General features: G+C 35.4%; 1 protein-coding gene across 1 annotated transcript; it reads left to right on the forward strand.

Moving 5' to 3' along the window:
- Positions 1-813: 813 nt before the first annotated feature.
- On the forward strand, positions 814-20,917 carry LOC129941370 (fatty acid synthase-like). Its single transcript, XM_056049984.1, has 10 exons — positions 814-1,186; positions 12,246-12,559; positions 12,634-14,655; positions 14,727-15,153; positions 16,298-17,560; positions 17,625-18,237; positions 18,299-18,576; positions 18,662-19,011; positions 19,080-20,157; positions 20,220-20,917. Exons 1-10 carry the CDS (start codon positions 1,013-1,015, stop codon positions 20,832-20,834), a joined length of 7,134 nt encoding a protein of 2,377 aa, XP_055905959.1. The 5' UTR covers positions 814-1,012; the 3' UTR covers positions 20,835-20,917.
- The last annotated feature ends 675 nt before the right edge of the window (positions 20,918-21,592 follow it).

Genomic DNA, 21,592 nt, shown 5'->3' on the forward strand with positions numbered 1-21,592 from the left:
CAGTGAGTAAAAACTCATCTAATTGTGTGACCCCCCCCCCCCCTGATGAAAAGTCTGGATCCGCCCTTGCCCTTATGCATTTTGCTGAATTATATGTGTTTTCTTTTGAAAAACTAGCTTTTAAAAAATCACCCTTTATAAAACAAAAATTCTAACTCCTTCCCCTCCTAATAATCATGATCCGCTCCAGTTTATTTATTGCAATTTTATTTACTATGTACAATGTACAACCATTTGTAAATCCAATACAAAACAAAACAAAAATATATTCCAAAATTCAGCGTAATTAAATTAGTGAATTTTCGTACATTTCTTAAGTCCATCCATTATAATATTCGAATTATTTAAAATTTGTTTCCGATTCGATGGTTGCCTGATATGCATGTCTATAAATTTTGAATTAAATACTTCATTACATCTACAGTGTGTTACAATTGCAATGACCTTTTTTATATAAACTACTGGTAGGTAATTCATTCGGTTTTAAATTCAATGTTAGTGAGTTAGTTACAACAATATGTATATCGTTATAAATATAGTATCTATTTCGAAAACAACTGTGTTGCTATTAGCAAAAATAAAATTGAAAAAATTAATTAAAATGCCTGGAAAAACTTTAAACGTCTACCATTACAATGCAATGCACTTAAAATTTAATTCGGAGCAATGCATTATATACCTGTACGTACTGTCTGTATGCATTTTTAAAAACTGAAGAAGGTGTGACTAACTTTTTCGAAATTAATTAAAAATTCAGGGAATTGAACACTCGATGTAAAACCGAATCAATAAAAGCCATAACACGCTTCGAAAACGTTCAATTGTCGTTCGTTCAGTGATCGTTTATGCAATTCAAAATTCTTCCATAATACAATTCCAATTTGTCGAAAAGATTCGTTTTTAATCAAAGAGAATAAAATTAGTGAAAGAATTTATTGAGATTGACAAAAACGTTATTTTTGAAAATTGTTGTGATCTAATAATAACAAATAAAAACCTAAAAATAAAGACGATGGCTTCGAGATTTGGAAATGATACGAATACTCCTCGTCCGGATTTATCGAGACCTCAATACTATCGTTCGCATCCTTTAAATAAGGATGATGAAATTGTAATTAGTGGGATGTCGGGCCGATTCCCGAAGTCGGATAATATTGCTGAGTACAGCGAAAATTTATATAATAAAGTAAGTGTTACACAATATACAATAATATTATGTATATTCGTAGGTTAAGTTTATTTAAGTTTCTTTTATGTATAGCTTAAAGAGCAACACAATATTTTCGGATGATATTAAGCTGAACTTGTGAACTTTTTAATAAACAATATTTTTGTGTGTAAGACATGTTAATTTTCTGTGCGCAAGTCTTTTGAATAAATGGAAAAATAGTTAATTAAATCACTTTTGTTTTATACTGCGAAATTAAATGAATATGAATTTTTTTTTTGAACTCGTTTTATAATTTGCAATGTTTCAGTTAGACTACAAAATTTGTATTCAATTCATAATTTTTTTTATTTAACCTTGTTAATTTCTATAAGCAAATATGATTGAGTTATTAATTAATACAAAAACAAAATAGCTGGAATCAGTACAAGTCTATTGCAATTTCTATGTTAATATTATTTTTGTTTTTAGTATCCGTGGCGTGATAGTTGTTGCGTAAGACTGTCATGCTAGAGGGCATGGGTTGAAGCCCTGCCTATACTAGCTAAGGTTTTTTCACAGGTTCCGCCTCTTACGAGATGTTTCCAAATTCCTTAAAGAGTAATTTTTATCATAAAGAGTGTTTTCTCAAATTAGCAATTTGGAATCGCCATAAAACCCCTCCATCCCTAACATCCATCCATCGTACACCGGAATGGTCGAGAGTTGTAAGTTACTAGGCCCTAGTTTTTAATGAACTGTTGCGACGCCTAATTTATTTATTTATTAATTTGATTTTATTTTTCATGTTTTGATGATTTTAACGTTCTTAGTAACGATGCTTCCTGATTAGAATTTTAATTTTTTATACCTAATTTTTTTTAAGGATAGGTTCAATTTAATAAAATTTGCATCGTATTTCCTCTTTAAAGTCTTATCATCATAATTGGAAACATTAAATATTGAATCATATAAAAATAAAATGCACGACTGGGTCGCACGAACTTGCTCCTGTATGCGAAGAGTCTGTTTAAAAAAGTACTTATATAAGATTTAAAAATATACCTGTAAAATAAGTTTGTCTTCAAAGATATAAATGCCATTTAGTTTTTCAAAAAAAAACCGCACGATCTTTGTATTTGAAAACCATAGTACTCTCATGAGCAGAAACTTTTAGGGCGACCAGATGCCGAGTCGATGGTGGGCGTGGCGTTAGTATCGAAAGTGGAGAAATTCAGAGGGAGCGAGAGAAAAATATTATTTCTATTCGCATAAGCAGCAGAATAAGTGAGATAATTAATTTTCCACCCATTTTCTACACAATTTCCTTCATTTTATTTGAGTCTATCCTCGTATATGTTTTCACATAAAGAGCTTCCATTTGAAGGTTGATGAATTTGTTTTTGTTTTATTTATATCAACGCACTTTATATAACAAACAAAATGGCTTAATATTGTATCTAATAAGGGGATGAAACAAACTTTTGAATGCTTAAGTCAGCTGTTTAGGATCTTTCACCGATATTTGTTTTTATTTACATTCATAAGTCTGCTTTTACTTGTGTGCGATCTTTGTATATGAAAAATGGTTTCTATTATCTATAAAGCTACAATGCGATTCATATAGATTCAACTTGTTCCTTAAAAGCTTTTTTTCTTTAGATAGCTTTATTGTAATTTCATATTAGGAGAACCAGGATGGAAAATAAATAAAATAAGAAAGAGGCAGACCATGAATGTTTAAATTGTAAGGCGATCGCCTATTGGTTGTGTAGTTAGGTAGCAGGTAGATGTCTAAAAAGACCATAGAATAGTTCACTTGGCGTGCTTAGCTTTATGCAGATAGATAGATAAGTTCATGTTTATGATGAAGGTATGAAGGAATGTTATTGGTGGCTAGAAGGTACATACTACATTCCTTATTAAGTTTTCAGCGCAAACATATGGAGTTATTACGTTCAGTCTATTTTTTCACTAAAGTTTTAAAAAACAAGCATACGAACAAGTACAAGAAATTGCTGTTCATGTGTTGTTTACAGTCAGGCTCTTGTGCGTTTTGGATTTTAAGAAGTGACACGTAAGCAGTAGTTGTAGAAGTTGTACGTAATACCTTTATAAATAGGTTGGTACAATGTGTATGCGTTGAAAAAGTGATTCTAATAGAAAATTCTCTCTCTGGCCAGTTTCTTTAACTTGTAGGTACTAAGTAGGTATTTATTTTTTTATATAGGCGAAGGCCAGTAAATCATGTGTGAAACAACCTTATTCGTAAGAATAATATTTTAAAAACATATAATACAAAGTTACCAAGATATTACTTCTTGATAGACTCTTTAAAATAGATTATTGATTAAATATATCATTTAAATGTGTACCAAATGCATTAATTTGGATGAAAGATAGGAATGTAATTACAATTTTGCCAAAATAATGCGCTGTTTCGGGCTCATGCACAGTTAAAATAATTTAAAAAATAATATTTTAAGATTCAAAATTTTACCTGAAAAATAAGTTTGTCTTCAAAAATTTAAATGCCATTTTATAAATAAAAAAACCGTTGATTTTTCAAATTTTTATTTTGAAAATCGTTAGAGCGGTTTTTTTTTAAATTAATTTTTTATATATAAAATTTTCCAATTTTGTTCTAAAAATATTTTTGGAATGCAGTTGTTTAGTGATTGTAAATATACGTCTTACATTTGAGTTTCCTAAAAAATTGTTGACCCGTTTTTGAGATATAGAGTTTTGAAAAATAAAAATTCAATATTTTTTAAAAAATCCAAACAATTAAAAATTGCATTTTTGTTAATCAAATATCGTTAAGGCAATATAGGAGCTTATTGAGAAAAAAAATTATTTAAATCAGTTCATAAGTTGCTGAGAAAATTAAAAAACAAAATAACGGTTCTATGAGTGGTACCTTTCCTGAGCAATACAAAAATATGGTTTTCTTATAAAAAGAAGCCAAGTTAAAAAATAAAATTTTAGAGAAAATTTAAAAAAAATCTATCGGTTTGTTTTTGAGAAAATTTTAATTTTCGGTTTTTGACCAAAAAAATTGTATGGGGGCCACTGTTAGTTTTGATCTTAAAAAAAAAATGAAAAAAACGCCTAACGCGAATCTGCCCAAAACCTTAACTTCCAAGTTTGGACTCCATCGACCCAACGGTTTAGGCTGTAGGAGCGTGGACAGACAGACAAAACCGACCGGACGGAATCGCGGGACCCACTTTTTTCGACTTCTCTACCATCGTAATATCATGTTTGATTAAAATCTCGAGTTCGAAATTTTGCACGAATGCAAAACTTGCCATATAGTTCCTATATGTCGCAAGTAAAAATGTAATTGATAAAAACTAAAACGTTTCTGAAATTGATAAATCTTAAATTTTCATATACAGTGGTGGTTATATAAATAGCACACATTATTGGTAATTTTGATCATATATTAAATTCAAGTGAAAGGAGCATTTTAGGTTTATGTACATAAAGTTTTTATTGCTTAAATTAAATTTCATATATTTCTAACCATAAGTTTCTTAGTTTCAGTTATTTCTGTAAGAAAATAGAGATAAGAACCACAGTTAGTAAACTTTTGTCATTATAGCTTGGACATTTAAATAGCACATGTGCTATAAAATTGAATATACCTTTTGATTTCTTCATTTTACTTAATATTTAGTTGGGAAACCCTTGCTGTCAATCGCGACTTGGCATATTCTTGGCAGACTTTCCACCAATTTTCTATTGGGGTTAAATACCAAGCATTTTTAATATTTTCCACAGTTCCTCAAAATTTTTGGGATTATGACCTTCCAATTGGCGTTCAATGTCATTCCACAGATTCTCAATCTGGTTGAGGTCGGGAGACTGAGCCGGCCACTTTAAAACACCAACACAATTATCCTCTAAACATGATTTTACTAACCGAGAAGTATGCTTCGGATCATTATCGTGCATAAAACGCCATGTTAAAGGCAAAGTGTCATCAGTTTAGGAAATCATATGATCTGTCAATAGTTAGGTTATAGTGGCTGTCCAAGATGGAAACGGACACACTTAGGCCAGTTTAATGGCCCATTGTGATACCACATGAATCTTGAGGCTTCCTCCTAAGTTCAATGGAACCAGTTAGAGTCCCTTACGAAACGTGAGAGGCTGATTATACTGATATGATTTAGATCGTTTAGATAGTTAAAGAAGAATTCTCCTAGGTAATTCTTGCGTTTTCGAGCTAGAGCAGGGCATGTGCAGAGAAGATGAAGAACCGTTTCTTCCTCTTCCTCGTCCATACAGCTTCTGCAAAAGTCATTTGAGAATACGCCTAGTCTCGTGGCGTACTTTCCTATTATACAGTGTCCGGTTATGACACCTATTATCGAGCTTATATGCGATCTGCTTAGAGAGAGCAAGCACCTTGAACGTTTTAAATCCAATGTTGGCCAGATGTTTTTTGTGGCTTGACACGTAGTGATGTTGGTCCACCTGGTGCCTGCCCTCCTCGCAGCGTCTTGCATTAGTAGCAGTTTACAAGTAGCGATTGGTATGCCAGTACTTGCCAAACGTGTTAGGATGGGCTGTACTGTACCGTTCCTGGCGAGTTCATCTACCTTACAGTTACCTGGAATGTCTCTATAGCCCGGCACCCAGCATAGGTGAATATTAAACTGTTGCGCCATCTCGATTAGAGATGATCGACAGTTATGGACTGTTATAGAGTTTGTAGAGACAGAGTCCAGAGATTTGATAGCGGCCTGGCTGTCGGAGAAAATACGGATATCAGATGTTGATATCACGTTTTCTTTGAGCCAAGACAAGACTTCCTTAATCGCCAAAAGTTCCGCCTGGAACACGCTACAATGATTGGGAAGGCGGAATGAGAGACTTAATTTCAGTCGTTCAGAGTACACACCACCACCAACCCCTTCTTTGGTTTTTGAGCCATCTGTGTAATAGTGGATTGACTCATCCTCTAAGAATGTCCTATCCTCCCAAAAAGATCTGGTAGGTATAGAAATCTGGAAATTCCTGTCGAATTGTAGTTGGGGGATGGTGTAGTCTGTGTGCTTTGGAATTGATTCCTTAGAATTATGGAGTGGCCAATGTTGTTGTTAGTCCACTGCGACGAAGCATTGAGGCGAATAGCAGAGCTTGCAGCTATTTGTTTACTAAATATGTCAAGATGTGTAAGGTAGAGCAAGGTGTCCAGTGTCGCAGACGGGGTCGTGCGAAGCGATCCGCTTATACACAGGCAGGCTGTCAATAGTAGTAGTAGTAAAATATTTTTTATTTTCAACTTAATATTTGTATACATTTTTGAGTTTAACTTGAAAGAAAGTTATGTTGAAAGATTTAAAAACTTACGACACTGACATAAGGAGTGGTCTGTCGGGTAAGTGAAGAGATACAAATTATTTTACATTTGAGTACATTTATAAAAAAGATACACTTTTTTATTTTAGATAAATTAAAAGAGGAATCTTAAATTTTAAAGTTTTAAAGCCAAATCAAATAAACTTTGTTAAGATCTGTTTTCTAAAGCTTATAGCCACGTAAATATAACTCGAGAGTCTGTTCCAATAAACTCTGCAATTTCGTTAAGGACAGCAATAATTTCAGCTTGATTCAGAGTTGCCTTTTCAAAATGTCTTATCCTGAATTCTCTTAGTACGGGACACCTGCCTAGAAAATGTTGTATATCTTCTTCTCTCATGTTGCACAGGCTACATAATGTTGATGCGCCTATTTCCTATATTATTGAGTGAGATAAGATCGCATCTATAGCTTTGAAAATCCATGATATTTTGACTTCAAGTCATCTGTTAAGTATTTCGGTCCTATTGAATAATAAATATGTCAATATGTTTTTATAAATATTTTGATACATTTTTGAGCCTATTTTCACAATTGGGCCTAGAGCAAGCTCCCACACCATAACATGTCCTGCTCCGTTTTTAATTGTTTTGAGAGTGTATTTTGGGTTCTATTGTTAGTTTTTTTTTTCCATCTGATCCGAATCTGCGCAATACTTTGATTCATCACTCCAAAGCACATTTTTCCAAAAATTAAGAGGCTTAGGTGTTCCTAAGCACTTTATATTTCTTTTTGAGACGAATGGTTTTTTTCTGTTTTATGCAGCCCCTTAATTGAATTTCATTCAACCGCCGCTCGATTTTCCGAGAAGACACAAAAATACCGTTTTGTAACTCAACATCAGATTTTATTTAGTTTGAAATCTTAAATGGGTCTGTGGTCGAAGCTTTTTTGTATGAAATGATGTCCTTTTAATGCGGTTTTTCTTGCACGTGGGGCTCTCGAAACGTTTTGTGAAGTTCCAAATGTCTCAAGGTGGTGAATTGCGTTGAACAATTTGGTAGCTCCGAAATTTCCGAAACCGTCTTTCCTTGAGCTTTTATCCCATTTATTATCTGCCTTTTATCCTCTTTGCAATGTGGTCCTTTTCCATGAAATTGTTTTACAGGCATCTTTTTTTAAATTCACGCAAAAGCACTTACCGGTCAATTAATTAAAATAAAAGTTAATATATTTATATAAAATCAATCTGTTGTGCTAATTAAATGACCAACCATTAACAATGATCTTTGACTAGTTTCACATATAAAGCCCATTTTTTTTATAAAAAAACATGAAAAATCTAACGGTTTTATGCTCTCGGGGTTTCATAAGTTCAAAGCAAAGAGAAACCCCGTTATTTTATGAGAAGAGCTGAGTTGTGTATACAATTCACCATACATATACAAGGTAAAGTATGTGCTATTTAAGTGTTCACCACGGTAGTTCTCATGTGGAACAAACAAAAGTTGTGATTTTAGCCTTAATAAAATTTTAAAAGATTAGTTTAAGATTTTCAAAACCATTTTTAAATCTGCACTTGAAATGCTAAAATATCATATTCAGTCAACTAACAATTTAAACCGATAAAAAGGTACATTTGTATGAAGATCGAAATTAATGGCACCTACAAATATTGTGTCTTTATCTGATAGCTTAAGAAATATTTTGGGGATAACTGAATTAGTTCTGCAATTGATATAAGTCTGGCTTAAAACTGTTAACAAAATGTTCATAACAATATTTTGTGTGAGTTAAATAACTTGAAGTCAATATTTTTCTTTGTTCTCATAATACTTGAGTAGAAAATCATTTCTTAACAGTTTCTTGGTGTTTTTGTAGATTTTCGTATTTTTCTAAAATAGTTCTCAGTTCAATTTCTCTTCAAGATTAACTGAAAATGAACAACAATATTTTGCATGTAATGAAATAGTTTGATTTCAAAATCTATTTTTGTTAAGATTTTTAGTGAAAAATCAATTTTTACCAATTTTAGTGGAATATCTTGAAAGTATTTCTTATATAAAAAACTACTAATTGGATTTTTCTAAAACAATTAAGGCACAGAATGAAATAAGTCAATCCCTTCGTTTATTCACGACTTATCGAGATTCGAACATCTATTTTTACCTATTTTGCGTACTGTTTTGTGAAGACCTTAAAAAAAAGAAAAACAAATCTGACTGTCGGATTTTTATTAAAAATTTACTAAATTTCGAACACAATATTTTTAAACGATATTTAACCCATTTGTTACCAAAGAATTTAAAACAGACAAATTTTAACTTTTGTTGACATAACTTTATTAATTATGGTTAAAACAATACAAAAATATTTTTTTTAAAAGTTTGAACAATGTTTTTAAGGCTGTACCAAATAGGGTACAATGGGAAGATATGAATTCAAATATTTAATTATCATGAAATTTGATGAAACATTCTCTTTCGATGCACAGAGCTATGGCGCATAAATCACAGGTCCACCTGACTTGCATGTGGCATATTCTGCACCTAAGAGGCTTTTCATTTTTTTTTTGGAAAATGGTGTTCTCCACTATAGGCCACGTTGGAAGCGATAGAGCGTTTCGATGTTGTCAGTTGGCGAATTGTATACCTTCTAAGGTAATGCCTAACAATATTTCTTTGGAAAGAAGCAAATTAACTTCGGAATTAGATGCGACTTTATACAGTTTCCACGCATTCACCCAAGTAGAAGTCAGAATTGAAGTAAAAAGCAGCCACCACCATTTTTTGGCTCTGATTTTTATTTTATATGCATTGACCGATTGGTCATGCAAGTCAACGCCACCCTTTCCCTTATTGTGATTTGCAATAAGATTTGGCTATTGAAAATATACTTTTTTTTCTCAGCCGATGACCACCGTTTGACAAAATATACTGGCTGAATTGTGTCAAAATTTGTACCCATGGCGACATGACAACATTGTTATCATTCACTTGACGAAAAACACTTTATTGTTAGCATCGTAAATATGTTCAAAGTGACCACGTTTTTCTTTTTTGAACTGTTTTTTTTTTGGCTTTAATGGACATTTTTGGTTCTGGTTTCGCTTGCTGTGCTAGTAGCTCTGAATCCGTTGGCTCTCAATAACTGCAAAAGCTCATGAGACGTAAAGAAGTTATTAAACTAAATAACATGATCAGAAGGGTATAGGATTGCTTTTAATATCTCAAGTACAACTTTCGATCCCAGTGGCATGTGACTTTTTCTGCTTTTACATTTCTTGCACCACAATACGTGTCAAAGCTATACAGGTAGCCATAGCTACTTGCAATAATCCAATTTTTTAATCCAAACGACAAGGCTTACCTCTTATAAACTGCTTCTGACCAAAATACCTTATCATGGCTTCATCAATGGATAGCTTTTCACGCATAAAACCCCATTGCAGGTAGTTTTTGCTCAAAAGATTAATCAGCGGCTTAAGTTTTGCCATTTAATCTTGCGAATCCAAACAAGAGTTATCGGCAAAATTACTATATTTTTTATTTCAAAAAAATTATTTCTCGTATTGCCGTTCTCGTATCTTCATCCAATTTCCAATACATAAATTCTCTTGGCATTGAGTGGTAACCACTGTAAAACAGAATACCAATAAAGATTTCGAGTTCATCTTTGTTGAAATTGAAGTTGTGGACTTGTGGTCATTAAGTTGTGAAGCGTAAAGACGACTCTGATCCAAAATAAGTTCCATGACATCATTATCGAACAGAGTTTCAAAAATTTCCACTGGAGATTTGTTTTCCAAAACAGCTTTCATATGTTTTGTCTTTAGCTCAAAAAAGTTGGAATAGCACATTGTCATGTCGACACAACTTTCGGACCATAGTGGGTGAGTTTTGAATTCCCTACATATGGAGGCCCTTATCTCAGACAATGGAACATCGTCCTCACTCTCAAAATCGTCATCTCTAATGAACATTTCAACATTACCTGGAACATCATTGGGAATATGATTAATTGGTTACTCTCCAAAGTTTCCGTGTCTATGTCTTCTTAGTTGGTGTTGTGTAATCTGCATCTGGGGGTATAACTGCAATGTCAAATACTGTATTGCGTTCATCTTCTTCGTTTGCATGGCATTTGGAAGGTTTTCGAACCTCCTTCCAAAAAATGCTTTGAAATCCATCCTAAACAAAATAATATATGTACATATGTATATAACATTTTCCATTGTACCCAAGCGAGTACAGCTAACTTTATTACTTACCTATCGTAATAATAAATAAAAACCTGATATTTAACTTTTAATAGCTTATCTTATCTTAACTTGATTGCAACAAATTCAAATCGAAAGTAATAAAACAAAGTTTGACTGGTTCTTAAGATATGGACGGTGAAAAAAGTTTCCCGAACGTACGGATGTTCTTACCACGCACAAACAGACATCTCTCTTAAATTCTTTTATTTAGGCTCTAGGGACGTTGAAATGTCGAGAAATTAAAAAAAAAATAGTTCGACAAATCGGACAGATTACAATAACTTCCTATTGGATATGCAATCATATTTTTTATTAATGTCTTTCTTTTCAATTGAATCGAAGAATATTCAATTAATGAAAGAATTAATGAGTTATTTTAATTTTAATTTTAATTTTAAATGAACTGGTAGCATTTTTAAAGTATTCAAGAATTCAAATAACTATTGATTTTGTATCCATGTTCAAAAGGTGAGTTCAAACGTCTTTGGAACTGTCGAATATGCATTGCAAACAAAGTGTATTTGTTGAGCTTCAAGTCCACACAGCTTTGTGAATTAAATGACCCCAATTCACTAATAAAAAATTTAAAATATCCTTATCTAATATACAGATGCACAATATGTAAAGAAATCTTCCAATTCTTCATTCAAGCGCTAATAAATACATCTTTTAAAATAGGGTTATCAGATTTACCTTGTTCTCTTTGTTAGCAATAGTTGGTAGAAGTACATTTGTTTCATCTGGAAGTTTCAAACAATAATAATTGATCTTAGCAATTATTCTTCATTAACTTGTTAAGGTGGCGACACAGTCCGGGGCGGACCGGGGCCTCAACCAACATACGTCTCCTGCCAGTTCGGCCCCTAGCTGGCTGTCTCCAGTTTCGCACTTCAAGCTGGTTGAGGTCTTCTCCCACTTGCGTGAGCCGCCTGTGTCGCGGTCTTACCCTCATTGACCACTGAGCCCATCTTCTCCGCTTCCGAAGTTATGCTCAAAAACTCTCCACTCACATCACGCTTTGATCTTCCAATTATATGTCAACATCATCGACTGCGGCGTATCCGAGTAATTGAATGGACCTTGTTGGAAAATTATGCCTCTGATGTTGACGGTTGAGTTTTGCACAACTCTTTCCAGAACGATGTTGAAAGAGTCACTGCAAAATGCATCGCCTTGTCGATTACCTTATTTGAAATCAAGTGCATCGGTGAGATCTTTTCTGGCGACCTTGATAGGGCATCTTGCATTCTCCATTGTCATTCTGGAAGATTCAAGATTTTAAAATTAGTATTGGGAAATAGAAAACCCAGTGTAAATCCAAACCTTGTAAAAATATTTAAGGAATGTTTTAATTTTTATTAACATCTTTTATAAATTAAAAAAAAATTGTGCCCTTGAAAATGCAAATTTTTAGAGTTAAAGAAAGCCTTTTTTCCAACAATAGTCTATAGGGATGTAGAGTTTAAAAACTACTTGCGATAGACTTTAATAAAGATCTTAACTTTATTTCGTTTCTCATTCTAGTTGGATATGCTTGAAGAGGCCGAGAAGCGCTGGAAACACATTGATCCGGAAATTCCAAAACGATGTGGTCGTATAAGTAGTATCGAAAAATTTGATGCCACTTTCTTTGGTGTTCATCATATGCAAGCTAATTCTATGGATCCTCAATGCCGATTGGTACTCGAAGAAGCTTACATGGCTGTCATGGATGCAGGAGTTAATCCTAGTTCGCTCCGAGGGACCAGAACAGGTGTCTACATTGCTTCATGCTTCTCTGAATCGGAGAAAAACGTTATGAATGATCCTAATTCACAAGGTGCTTTTGCTATGACCGGGTAAGTCGTAATGTTGTGGATCCAAAAATCATACTTTGAAAATAATAATAAATTTGTTTGAATTCATAAAACAGGTGTAGTCGAGCTATGTACGCAAATCGAATTTCTTACAGCTTGGGATTGCTTGGGCCGTCTTTGTACATGGACACAGCTTGTTCTAGTTCAATGTATTGTCTTGATGTAGCCTATGCTGCACTTAGAAGTGGTGAAATTGATGCAGCTATAGTTGGTGGCACCAATTTGATTTTGCATCCTAATGCAACGTTGCACTTCGTTCGTCTAGGAGTTCTCTCTCACGTCGGTGTGTGTTCTCCCTTCGATCAGAAGGCTAATGGATATGTTCGCTCCGAAGGAGTTGCTGCCATTTACTTACAAAGACGCAAGGATGCTTGCCGAATTTATGCCACCTTAGTGCATAGTAAGACAAATTGTGATGGCTATAAGCCCGAGGGTATAACTTACCCTTCGGGTAAAATCCAAGAAAAACTCTTAACAGAATTTTACAATGACGTGAGAATATCTGCGGATGATATTGGGTACATGGAAGCACATAGTACTGGGACGGTGGTAGGAGATCCGGAAGAGTGCCGCGCCATCGATAGTGCCATCTGCAAGCAGCGCACAAAGCCCTTGCTAATTGGCTCCGTGAAATCGAACATTGGCCACACCGAGCCTACATCTGGAATATGTTCAATAATTAAAGTTTTGTTTGCCTTCCAGACTGGAAGGATCCCACCAAACATTCACTTTGACGAACCTAGGAAGGAGATTGAAGCTCTGCAAGAAGGTCGCATGATCGTGGTTAGTGATACCATGGCTTTGGAAAAGCCTTATGTTGGCGTGAATTCATTTGGTTTTGGTGGTGCAAATGCACATATCCTCCTAAAACAACACGAAAAAGAGAAGGTGAAAACAGGAGTTCCAGAGGGAAGCCTACCGACATTGTTTTTGTGGTCAGGACGTACTAAAGAGGCAGTTGAATATGTATTCCAGAAGCTAGAAAAAATGCCGTTGGATCCAGAATATATGGCATTATTGAATAACGCTCAGTTAGGTGGTGTTCCTGGAATGGTTTTCAGGGGATTCAATTTACTTCAAGGAAGTGGTTCGAATTTGCCAACTTCATTTGTCAAGGATGTCCAGCATTTCACTGGTGTTAAAAGACCTATAGTTTGGGTTTTCAGTGGAATGGGATCGCAGTGGAATAAAATGGGAGCCGATTTGATGGCAATACCCATGTTCCGACAATCTATTCAACGTTGCTATAATGCTCTCAAGCCAGCTGGTGTGGATCTGTTTAAAATCCTAACCGAAGACGATCCTCATATGTTCGATAATATTTTACACTCGTTCGTTGGTATTGCCGCCACTCAAATCGCCTTAGTGGATATTCTCAAATCGTTTGGCATGGAACCAGATTATATAATCGGACATTCTGTGGGAGAGTTAGCATGTGCCTACGCTGATGGTTGCTTCACTGCAGAGCAGATGATATTATCTGCCTATTACAGAGGAAAAGTGAGCCTTGAGAAAAGTATGATCAAGGGTGCAATGGCGGCAGTTGGACTTTCTTATAACGAGATTCGAGGAATGCTTCCTGAAACGATTGAAGTTGCTTGTCACAACAGTTCGACATCCTGTACTATTTCCGGTCCAGCTGAAGATGTAACAGCATTTGTGGAACAGCTCAAATCTCAAAATATATTTGCTCGAGAAGTTGCGTGCTCGAATATTGCCTATCATACGCGACACATCGCTCATTTAGGTGCAGACCTCTTAAAGTACCTTAACCATGTTATTCCTACTCCCAAAAAGCGCTCCAACAAATGGCTCAGTACGAGCGTTCCTCAAAAATACTGGTCACGACCGGAATCCCAATTGTCGTCTTCACAATACCACACAAACAATCTACTGGGAAGTGTACTCTTCGAAGAAACCACAGCACTTCTGCCCCATAATGCACTTACCATCGAAATCGCACCCCACGGACTGTTACAGTCAATCCTTAAGGGTTCCATTCCAAACGGCATTCATGTTAGCTTGACTCAGAGGAATAACAAGGATAATCTTAACTATTTCTTGACAGCATTGGGAAAGTAAGTTATTGAAACTTCTGATCAAATTTGGGTTTTTGTTTAGAATTCGTTTGTGTGATTTTATTTTGCAGATTATACACTCAAGGACTTAATATCCCAATACAAAATTTCTATCCCAAAGTAGAATGGCCGGTATCGCGGGGAACTGAGACAATAAGTGATCTTCTCAAATGGGATCATCGTGACGATTGGGAAGTCTATAGTTACAATAAAATGATATCGAAGAAAAGTGGAGAAAAAACGTTCATTATTAATATGAAATCAGAAGAATTCAAATATTTAGCAGGTCATAATATCGATGGAAAGATATTAGTTCCGGCTACATTTTATTTGGAATGTGTTTGGAAGACATTTGCAATGATGAATCATGAACCACTGTCGTATTACGAACGACCAGTTGAATTTGAAAATACGAAATTTATAAGGGCCACAACTTTAACAACTGACAGCAAAGTCGAACTAACAGTTATGATTCATTTTGCAACTGGAGATTTCGAGGTATGACATTATTATTTTTATTAAAACTATTATTGAAAGCTCTTTCAATAAGGCCACTGATACACTATGATTAGGGTGTGATCAACTGTTGCAAACGGATTCTGCCTATCGGTATACTTGGCATTTTGTTTGGATAGAACCTATGTTAACTTAAAGGTCTTATTGATGTCCAACAAACTTTAATTTAAAGCATGAAAACATATGGTTTGATTCGAATTGTAAGAAAGTTATTAAGATCAAAGACGCAAGTTTCCGGTTATACAAAGCCAACCATTTGGGAGACCCGGAATAAGTTAAAACAAGATTATTGCGTCCCTTCTTTTTAAGGTCATGGACAATCTGATCAATTATCAGCTTAAGAAAAATCTTGAAGAATGAAATCCTTAATGACCGACAATTTGACCATCGTAGCAATAAGTCCACTAGCGATGGTTTATCTCACCTAACAGTGGAACAATCTTTACATCGTTTTACAGAAACTAAGATTGCACTTGATATTCCAAAGGTATTTTATAGAGTTTCTCATCAAGCTCTCTTATCGAAAATGCATGTATTTGGTTTTGATGATTACTTATTGGTTTAGAAATTACCTTTCGGACCGTTCTGTTCAAGCAGTATTTTACGGGTTCAAATCTGATATCCACGAAATATACTAGGACTCCGTTTTGTTTTCGACAATCTTCCACATTTTTATAAATGACGTTTTGTCTTAAACTTCTGAATTACATACTTGTTTCGCTGATAAGAGTACCCTTAGATTTTCTTCCTTGTTCTTCGGATGAAGCTTACAAACGACAGCGTTTTATAAGCTTATTAAATTCTGATCTTAAAAGCAATGTCTAATGGAAAATCAAAACCGTGAAGAATTCAATGCTTCAAAATCTTAACGCTGTCTGTTATCGCAACAGCGTAACCCTCCCCCAGTGCCACTGTCCATGAGTGGTACTTGCATCGAGGAGACTGAACGCCTTTCGGTTTTAGGTATGTGCATTACAAACCACTTGTTGAGAAGTGATCATCGCCAGACTTAGGTTCAAGGTTTGTTTCTTGCTCTAATTTATTAAGCCTTTATTCGTCCTAAACTCAAAACTAAAATTATATATATAAATCGCCATAAAATGATAAACCCTTCTTATCCTTTTAGATAATTGAGGGCGATAGTTTGATTGCGTGCGGAACTGTTCGGGAAGTCAAAGATGCCAAAGCTCCAGAGGAAATGCCAATAAAACCTTACGATACAAGTTGTGGCGAAGAATTCCAAATGTCCAGCAAAGACATTTACAAAGAACTTAAACTCCGCGGTTATTATTACAGTGAAGCCTTCAAGGGAATCGAATCACTTCGTAGTGATTCAAATTTAGCAGTTCTTAAATGGAACTCAAACTGGGTTACATTTATGGATTGTATGCTTCAAACCCAAATTATCAAAAAGGACTCACGAAATCTTTGTTTGCCGGTAAAAATTCGAAAAATCAGAATTTTCGGACGTCATCATATGAACGTAATTGGTGAAAACACTACGATTGAAGTTCACTCTGACCGACTTGAGGGTAAGGTAGTTAGTGGTGGCATTGAAATAACCGGAATGGAAGAAAGTGTTGTGCAACGTAAAAAACAACTAGGTTTCCCAGTATTGGAGAGATATATGTTTGTTCCACATTTCCCATCTCCAGCCCTTTCGCCCCAAGATATGGGCAGATTTTTCATTCAACTTGGTCTTGAAAATGAATTATCAGCTAAATTGAAAATTGTCGAAGTTCTTCCAACATCATCAGAAACCACTCCAATGATCGAACATTTCTTGAACGCTGTTGAAGATTTACCTTTGATAACGGGAGACTATAAGATATTAAGTTCCAACAAAATTGAAGACCTACCAACGGGTGTAGTAGTTGAAGATGGACCTATTACAAATTACTTAGACTGTAACTTTATTGTCGATCAAACAGAAGAGTGTGATGTTTTGAAACAAGTGGCTGGATTAGCTAATAATTGCTATGTAGTCCTTGTGGTAAGTTCGAACAAAAACGTTGCAATTCCAAGTGAACTTGCAACACTGGCAGTGTGCCCTATAACAACAAGTGGCTTGAAGTGTATTCTGCTAAGAAAATTTGTAAATCCCCGTGAAGTTGAGGTAAAATGTCTAAAAATTTCTTCGAACGATACAGAGTTTAAATGGCTGGAGCCAGCTAAGGAGCTTCTTCAATCGAACGATTTAATTTTATACGCTCAAGGAGATAAGCAAAGTGGTGTTATTGGTCTGGTAAATTGCCTGCGAAAAGAGTACTTCAAGACTATGGCGCGGTGTGTGCTTATTGATGACAAAAATGCCCCCGATTTTGACCCACAAAACGAGTTCTATTCAAGGCAATTATCTTTGGGTTTGGCCATCAATATATTCCGAGACGTAAGTTGTCTTACTACGAAAATATAGGTACTTTGGCGGATAGTAATTTTTTTTTTTCACACAGGGAAAATGGGGTACATACCGCCATCTTCAGCTTATTTCAAATCCTGAAGTGAAACCACAAACAGGATTTGTGTTTGGTAACATTCTACACCGTGGAGATTTGTCCACGTTCAAGTGGCTCCAAGGACGAAAAACCCCAAAAGACTGCAGAATAAAGGTTGTCTATTCGAGTTTGAACTTCAAAGATGTTATGCTTGCTACTGGTCGCATTTCGTTGGATGTTTTTAGTGAAGGACGTTTGGATCAGGAGTCTTTCTTTGGTTTTGAATTTTCCGGTATAGATACAAAGACTGGCAAAAAAGTTATGGGCTTATGTGAAAAGTCTGCAGTTGCTAACTATATTGAAGAAATTACACCATTTGTTCTAAATGTACCCGAACATTGGTCATTGCGGGAAGCTGCTACTATTGCTGCTACATATTTTACGGTTTACTATGCGTTCTTCTTCCGAGCCGACATCCGGAAGGGCAAAAGCATTCTCATTCATGCTGGAACGGGTGGTGTTGGTTTGTCAGCTATTCGCGTAGCATTGGCTTATGGACTGGAGGTGTTTACAACGGTTAGTTCAGCTGAGAAACGAAATTATTTGTTGAAAACATTCCCAACCTTAAAAGGTATGTAGTTTTCTTATTGTATTCTTGATTTATCTAAATGGAAAACTTATTCTTACTGCAGATGACCACATTGGAAACTCCAGAGATACGAGCTTTGAAGCAATGGTTCGAGATCGAACAAAGGGCAAAGGTGTGGACTTTGTTCTTAACTCTTTGGCCGAAGAAAAACTAATTGCATCAGTGAGATGTTTGGGATATGGTGGAACTTTCTTGGAAATTGGTAAATTCGATTTGGCGAATGATAGTCGATTGGGTTTGTCACCGTTTTTGAAGGAACTTAGTTTTGTTTCCGTACTTCTTGATTTGTTGATGAAACGTAATGACCCAGAATTAGCAAGAGTAAGTTTTATATTGATAATTTAGTTTAAGCTTTCTTCAACTACTGTGGAATTCCTTTTATATTTGTCGCTTTACTTATTTTCAGGACCTTTGTGCATTTGTTTCAAGGGACATTGCTAAGGGAATTATTGTTCCTTTACCAAGCACAGTTTATCCTGCAGGTGAATTAGAGCAAGCATTCCGTTTCCTTGCCAGTGCAAAGCATATTGGAAAAGTTATTGTTCAAGTAAATGAATCGCCCGAAGCTCCAGCTACACTTCCATTAGCCGTGGTGCCAACAGTTTACTTCCCATCAGAACTTGTGTATGTCGTGCCGGGTGGTCTTGGTGGTTTTGGTCTGGAATTAGTTGATTGGATGATTCTTAGAGGTGCTCGAAAAATTGTCATTAGTTCAACTCGAGGTATTTCCAATGGCTATCAACCACACAGAATGCAGTGAGTGTTCAATTTTTCTTTGAGAACTTTTATTTTTTAATTCATTAGCAATTCATTTTTGCTTAAAGGGTTTGGAAGAGCTATGGCTGTGAAATACGTATTAGCACTGCAAACATCGCTACACGCCCTGGCTGCGAAGCACTTCTCAAAGGAGCTCTTAGTCTCGGACCAATTGGCGGAATATTTAATCTGGCAGTTGTTCTTAAAGATGAAATTTTCGAAAGTCAAAGCGTTGAAATGTTCAAGGAATCATTGGGTCCCAAAGCAATGGCTACCAAGTATCTTGATGAGCTATCAAGGAGGATGTGTCCACAACTTCAACATTTCCTTGTGTTCTCGAGTGTTTCGTGCGGTCGTGGAAATATCGGTCAAACAAATTACGGCATGGCCAACTCCATAATGGAACGTATTGTAGAAGACCGAGTGAAAAACGGATTACCCGGAAAGGCAATCCAGTGGGGAGCTGTTGGAGAAGTTGGTTTGGTTGCTGTTATGGCAGAAGATAAAATCGATCTTGAAATCGGTGGAACTTTACAGCAGAGGATTTCGTCTTGTCTGCAAGAACTCGATGTTCTTCTTTCGTGTCCAGATCCTATTGTGGCAAGTATGGTTGTAGCTGAAAAACGATTAGGCCAAGCCGGTGAACAAAGTCTCTTGGAAACCGTTATGAATATTATGAGTATTCGTGATCCTAAATCCGTGTCTTACGGATCAACACTATCCGAGCTGGGTATGGATTCTTTGATGGCTGTCGATATCAAACAAACTCTCGAGAGAAACTTCGATCTCTTCCTTTCGCCACAGGACCTAAGAGCACTGACTTTCCAAAAATTAGAAGAGTATTCACAAAACCGTGGAACAAGTAAAGATGTTGAATTAACCCTTGAAGTTGAAGATATTACCCTCCAGATAACCAAAATGGTGCAAAATATGGGTGATGAAATCAATTTCCATAAGATTATTTTACCAATTAACGATGTTAAGAACAAGAAAAATCCAATATTTTTCTTCTCTGGTATTGAATGCTCAGCGGGAAAAGTGTGGAGCGATTTAGGAAAACTCATTGAAGCACCTGCTTTCATTATTCAATTGCATAAAACTGCTAATATGACGTCATTCGATAAAATTGCTAATTTCGCTGTGAATGTAAGTTATTAAGCGCTTATTTTAGAAGCGAACTCAAATACCATTTTTTTGTATTGTTTCAGGAAATCGTGTCTCTTATAAAACCAAACGAAAGCTTCCAGCTGGTAGGCTATTCGTACGGAGCTATAATAGCAAGCAAAGTTGCTTATCTGTTAGAACAACTTGGTCATCAAGGAAAGGTTGTCGTGATAGATGGCTCACCATCTGTTTTATCCAAATTATTCCATAACTATGCTGAAACTATTGGCAAAGAAAATGTTGACGCAATGATATTTTCAAATATTGTCCAACTGATAGTTCCCGAAGAAAATGCTGAAAAAACGGCTAAAATTTTTGCAAGCATTCATGAATTCGAGGGCAGATTGAATGCATTCCAGGAATATGTTCGACGTCAAAAAGTTTTTAGCGAACAATACCTAATTGCCGTTACTACCGCTGTAATTCAACGAACTCGTTTAATCAATGATATCGATTTAACAACATTTAAACGATTCAATGCACCAATTTGCTTGATTAGGGCATCAATTCCAATAATGTCGAGTGCACCAAAGGATTATGAATTGCAAATGTTAACAAGTAATGAAGTGACAATTCAAGTTGTAGAGGGAAATCACTCGAGCATTCTAGAAAACCCAGAGCTGACTAAGACAATCAATGAGTTTTTATTGAAGGAATAATCAGATGATAAATGTTGAAGACATTGAGATAGTTTTTGTGATTTAATATTTAAGTTTTGAATTAAAAATGAAGGTTCAAAGGATGATTTTTTGTTTCCTTTTTATTAAAAAACGCAGACATAATTTCATCAATCCTTGAGGCAAGTATTAACAGCTGTCTGGTCCATATTCCCGCTGCATGGAGGGAAGTAAAAAGCAACTCTTCTGCTAGAAGATTCGTTAGCAGAGAGACTTCAAAAAGCGGTATTCTATCCCTTCTGCTCCGTTTCAGAGTGATTGCACATGCTGATGTCGTTGCTATAGCGGTTTCTGGAAACCATATTTACACCCTAAAAGAACTCTCACAAAATACCTAAGGCAAAGGAAAACATTGGTTGGGATTGGTGCGGACTGAATTAGTGCTTTTTTGGAAAATGAAAAATTTCGTAAGTTAGCCCCCCCCTATATTAAAGGTATCGAATTAAAGTTCTCAGAAAACGCTAAGTGCCTGGGTCTTATTTTAGACAAAAAAGCTAAATTGGAAACGCAATATGCAAGAAATTGTCAAAAATGCTACTGTAGCTCTATTTTCTTGCAAAAAAGCTATTGGCAATAAAAGTGAGCTTACAACCTCAAATCACGCAATGACTACACATATTGGTAATCAGACCGATTTTAATGTACGATGTGGCAGTATGGTAGACTGCTTTAGAAAAAGCTTTAAACTGCCACAAAATAAATAAAGTCCAACGTTCAGCTTGCCTATGTATAAGCGGATC

This window comes from Eupeodes corollae, chromosome 1 (assembly GCF_945859685.1).
Source record: "Eupeodes corollae chromosome 1, idEupCoro1.1, whole genome shotgun sequence".
In the NCBI taxonomy this organism is placed as follows: Eukaryota; Metazoa; Arthropoda; class Insecta; order Diptera; family Syrphidae; genus Eupeodes; species Eupeodes corollae.